Raw genomic sequence first — 3,996 nt, forward strand, 5'->3', positions numbered from 1 at the left:
GGACTCCGCTGTGTATTTTTATCAATTTTTAAATAAATATTACAAAGTTTAGTCCAGAAAAGGAAAACAAATAGCTATACAGGCAAAAAGAAAACAACACAAAGCTAAGAAAAACTAAGAGGAGAATACAATAACAACAACAGCAACAAACAGGGACATAACAACAAATATACAAGGTGGTCATCTAAAGGACTGGACCCAATCTTCAAAGCCTCCATTATTCTTTCTCTTTGCTCCGTAAATAATACACTTAAGCTCTTCTTTGAATTTTTTTCCTGCAAACATATAGACTCAGGGGTATGTGCTTGAATATAGAATCGTTCCTCGTGGTGCAGATTGCCCAAGATGCCAAAATGATATTTCAAGTGCAAAAGGCACATCCAGTAGCTGCTTTAATTGATCAACTTCTGATCGAAGACCCAGGAAAGTAGGGACCCAAGAAAAGCATAGATAAGACCAGTAAAGTTGTGCAAATGGACACTGAAAGAAGAGATGATCTCTTGTTTCAATATATGTCGATTGCATAGTGTACACATATAATCTTCCAAGAAGAAAAAAATTTCTTTGTAATAGAGCTCTTGTATTGACCCTCTCATTGCTCACCAGCCAAAAGAAAATTTTGTGTTTGAGTTGGCAACATCTTTTCCATATCCATCTTACCACATGTATGATTTTGGTGGTCAGGTGCAAGCAATCTACATGTTGTACAGACCTTGTAATGATGTGATCATGCAAGTAGTTGTCAGACATCTGCATTTCTTGTGAGCTCAAGTCCTTGAATAAATAACTGAAACTCCTGATATTGCTCATAGGCTTCCTTGAACAGGGACAGATTAAAAAGTGCAGTTAGATCCTCGTCTGATGTACATCAAACACAGAGATGTGCTGATTTAAGGCAATAGTGCAAAATGAGGCCAACTTTCAACCTTGTGGGCAACAAAGTGGACTCTTTCGGCCTCGTAGACAACGAAAGTACCACTCTTCGTCCTCTGGACAATAAAGTGGACTCTTTTGGCCGCGCTAGCAATGAAGCACTTCTCTTCATCCGCGCCGGCAACGACACGGTGCTATAATTAAAATTTCTGTAAAAATGATTATATTTTTGGGATTTTGTGAAGTGTAAAAATTATTTTAAAAAATCTAATTTCTGGCCTGATAATCCCCTTGCTGGTAAATGATGCAACTATTATTGTGAATGCATAAAGGAGTTTTGATGTGTGAGAAAAGCAGCAAAATAAAATAAAATATCTCAGCTCACGAGTCACGACCAAATGCGAGCAACCATCAAGTGCTCCACCACCGGAAAAGAAACCGAGCGGGTTATCCAGATCTCTCGTGTCGTCGTGGCTTATTCTTCCGCCACCCACCCATCCCGCGTCCGCTGCCGAGTATAGTGAGTAGAGATGAAATGCCGCCGCCGTCGATGGTGCTGCAGCTCCCACGGCTGGGCCGATTCGCCGGAGTAACGGCGGCACCTGCATTCCAAGACGGAGCCCGCAACTTGAATTCCCATGGGTGCCACAGCAGCCGGCGCTCCTCCTCGTCCAGCAGCAGAAGCAGCAGCTGGTTCTCCTCCAACGCCGAGAATCCCGGCCCCGACACCAGAGACGATAACAGGACTAGTAGTAGGAGGTGGTGGTCCGATGACCAATTCGACGTGGAGGAGGAGGAGGAGGAGGAATTCGGGAGCGAGGGCTCGTTTGGTTCTGCAAGGGAGATGTTCGACGAGCCATGGTTTACCAAGGTACTTGCTCATGCTCAGATTTCCTCGCGGTAATTTACTCAGATGTGTCATGTGTGTGGTAACTACAACTGGAGTAGTATTATCTATGGCGGCAGGTGTTCAGGGTGTACGGGTATGTGCTCCCGGTGCTGCTGGCGTCCATGCTGGTGACAACGGGGCCACAGGCTTTCCTCATGGCCATGGCCATCCCGCTCGCCCAGTCCGTTCTCTCTTTCGCCATTTCCAAGATTGGTTCATTTGGTCGGCGCCGCCGTGACGAAGAAGAATATGACGACGATGGTTACTATTATTCCGATTACGGCAGCGGCGGCTGGGAAGCTGAAGAACAGTATAGCAGCAACTCCTCGACATACAGAGGAGACAGCAGCACTAGTAGCAGCAGGTACCAGCAGCAGCAACAGGAGGAATCTGCAGATTCAGATCCAACGGTAGAATCAGGTGATATTGACGGTACCACCGGCGCCGCAGCTAGAAGTGAAAGTGGTAATATCGGTTTTGGAGGATGGGACGAGCTGGAAGAAGGCGACGACCGCCGCAGCAGCAGCAGGTGGCGTGCACGAGCGTCGCCGGCGGATACTGCTACCGCTGGTGGTGCAGTGAGAACGAGTAGACCACCTGCAACTAGAAGGAGAAGAAGCAGAGGAGCTGCGGCTGCAAGGTACAGGCAGGCGCCCCTGCCGATGCGCTTGCTCGTCGCGCTCTTCCCATTCCTGGGTTCATGGTTCAGAATTTTGCTCTAATTCCATAAATTAGGGTCAATTCCTCCACGAAGAATATTTATCGTTCGATCCTCACGATCGAGTGTGTGCATTACCATTTGTTTTTTGAAACAGATGTATTACCAGTATAATTTTTTAGAAAGAATATGTTCCTGCTAGAAAAACGAGGCAGTAATTGCTGAAATTTAGTCTATTTTGGGACAGCCCAATAATTATTTCAAAAATTCCTAATAAATTCTAGATGCTCACTTAGCCCATTCGTGCAAGGCAAGGGATACTATTAAAGTTTAGTCTCACATTGCTAGTTTAATAGGAGTTGGACCTCCTTATAAGGAAGGTTCTTTCCCCACTTGTATGAGCATAAGAACAAGAGGGACATGCACGCGCGCTCCTCCTCCCCCACCGCCCGCCTCGGCACGACGCGTCGCGCCGCGAGCCGAGCCGATGTCTAAATTTTTGCCAGGCATGACGGGTATACGAAAGGTCACACGGACGCTGAAAAGATTTTTGTGATAGTGGAGTTTGAATGCGAATGGTGCAGCCCTTCGGCTGCTGGCTGTTCGCTTCATCTCCGTCTCTTCGTTTCACCTTCCGTCGATGCCCTCTCGTCTCTCTCTCCTCTCCAGATATGCACACCAGAAGATCCTCTTCCTCTCGTCACAAAAGTTCCTGAGCATTGCGCTGTTGCTACGATCTTCCCTATCCCGGCTTGCGGTGTGCACCGCAGGTTGGGACAGTAGGTCCGAAACCACACCTCTTTGAGTCCTGTACGAGAGAAGGGTTATAAGGCTTTTGGGGAGCGCTCTGCGCGACTACTGACCGGTTCATCACGAACACCGACGACCACTTCCCCAACAACGACTTCTTCCCCGACGTCGACAACCTCTTCGATGACATGGCTGGTAAGGATGTCGACCCCAAGTCCAGTGCTTCTGCTCCTGCTGCTGTCCCGTACGTGTTCTTGTTTTTTCTGTTAGAGGTCCTGCCACACTTCCTTGTTCTAGTGTTTGCCCTAGATATGTTTGATTACAGTTCATATATGCAGATGCTATTTACCTTCTCTCTATCAGATCGCATGACTTGTTTTATCTTTGCTAAATTAGTCATGCTTTATCTAGTATCTCTTAATAAAATCATTCGGTAAATTGCTCATATTTTCAACAGTAATGTCCCAAGAAAAGTGCCAAAAATAATGCTTCATTCTTCCCCCTCCGCCCTTGTGTTGGTTTCAACTATTACTAGATTTTATTAGTGATGCATGTTGCCCGTCCATCCATTTTGACAATAGAATGATAGGAATTGTAAATATGCGTGACATTTAGCCAGTATACTTTACTCATAAGCTCATAATTTAAACCTCGATGTATTCTAGAAATCCCTTTAACCAAACTACAGATCTAGACAAAGCTACGGGATATGCCTAGCTTGAATATTTATAGAATTGTAGCACTTTTCTGACTGCTTGAAACAAATTTCAAAACTTCTATAGGAATCTAGCCATAAATTTATAATTGATGAGCATGAATTAGCCTG

General features: G+C 45.6%; 1 protein-coding gene across 1 annotated transcript; it reads left to right on the top strand.

Annotated features, from left to right (window-relative positions):
- Positions 1-1,299: 1,299 nt before the first annotated feature.
- Positions 1,300-2,647, top strand: LOC119340864. The gene is made up of 2 exons (XM_037612773.1): positions 1,300-1,744; positions 1,840-2,647. The coding sequence occupies exons 1-2, from the start codon at positions 1,409-1,411 to the stop codon at positions 2,482-2,484; spliced, it is 981 nt and encodes a 326-aa protein (XP_037468670.1). The 5' UTR covers positions 1,300-1,408; the 3' UTR covers positions 2,485-2,647.
- Positions 2,648-3,996: the final 1,349 nt, after the last annotated feature.

The sequence above is a fragment of the Triticum dicoccoides genome, chromosome 1B, assembly GCF_002162155.2.
Source record: "Triticum dicoccoides isolate Atlit2015 ecotype Zavitan chromosome 1B, WEW_v2.0, whole genome shotgun sequence".
Classification (NCBI taxonomy): Eukaryota; Viridiplantae; Streptophyta; class Magnoliopsida; order Poales; family Poaceae; genus Triticum; species Triticum dicoccoides.

Bases quoted from the DNA above. Each gene is read 5' to 3' on its own strand.
- LOC119340864 (XM_037612773.1), top strand. From the start codon at position 1,409: ATGCCGCCGCCGTCGATGGTGCTGCAGCTCCCACGGCTGGGCCGATTC. The intron at 1,745-1,839 runs GTACTTGCTCAT...CTATGGCGGCAG, and splicing joins ACGAGCCATGGTTTACCAAG to GTGTTCAGGGTGTACGGGTA.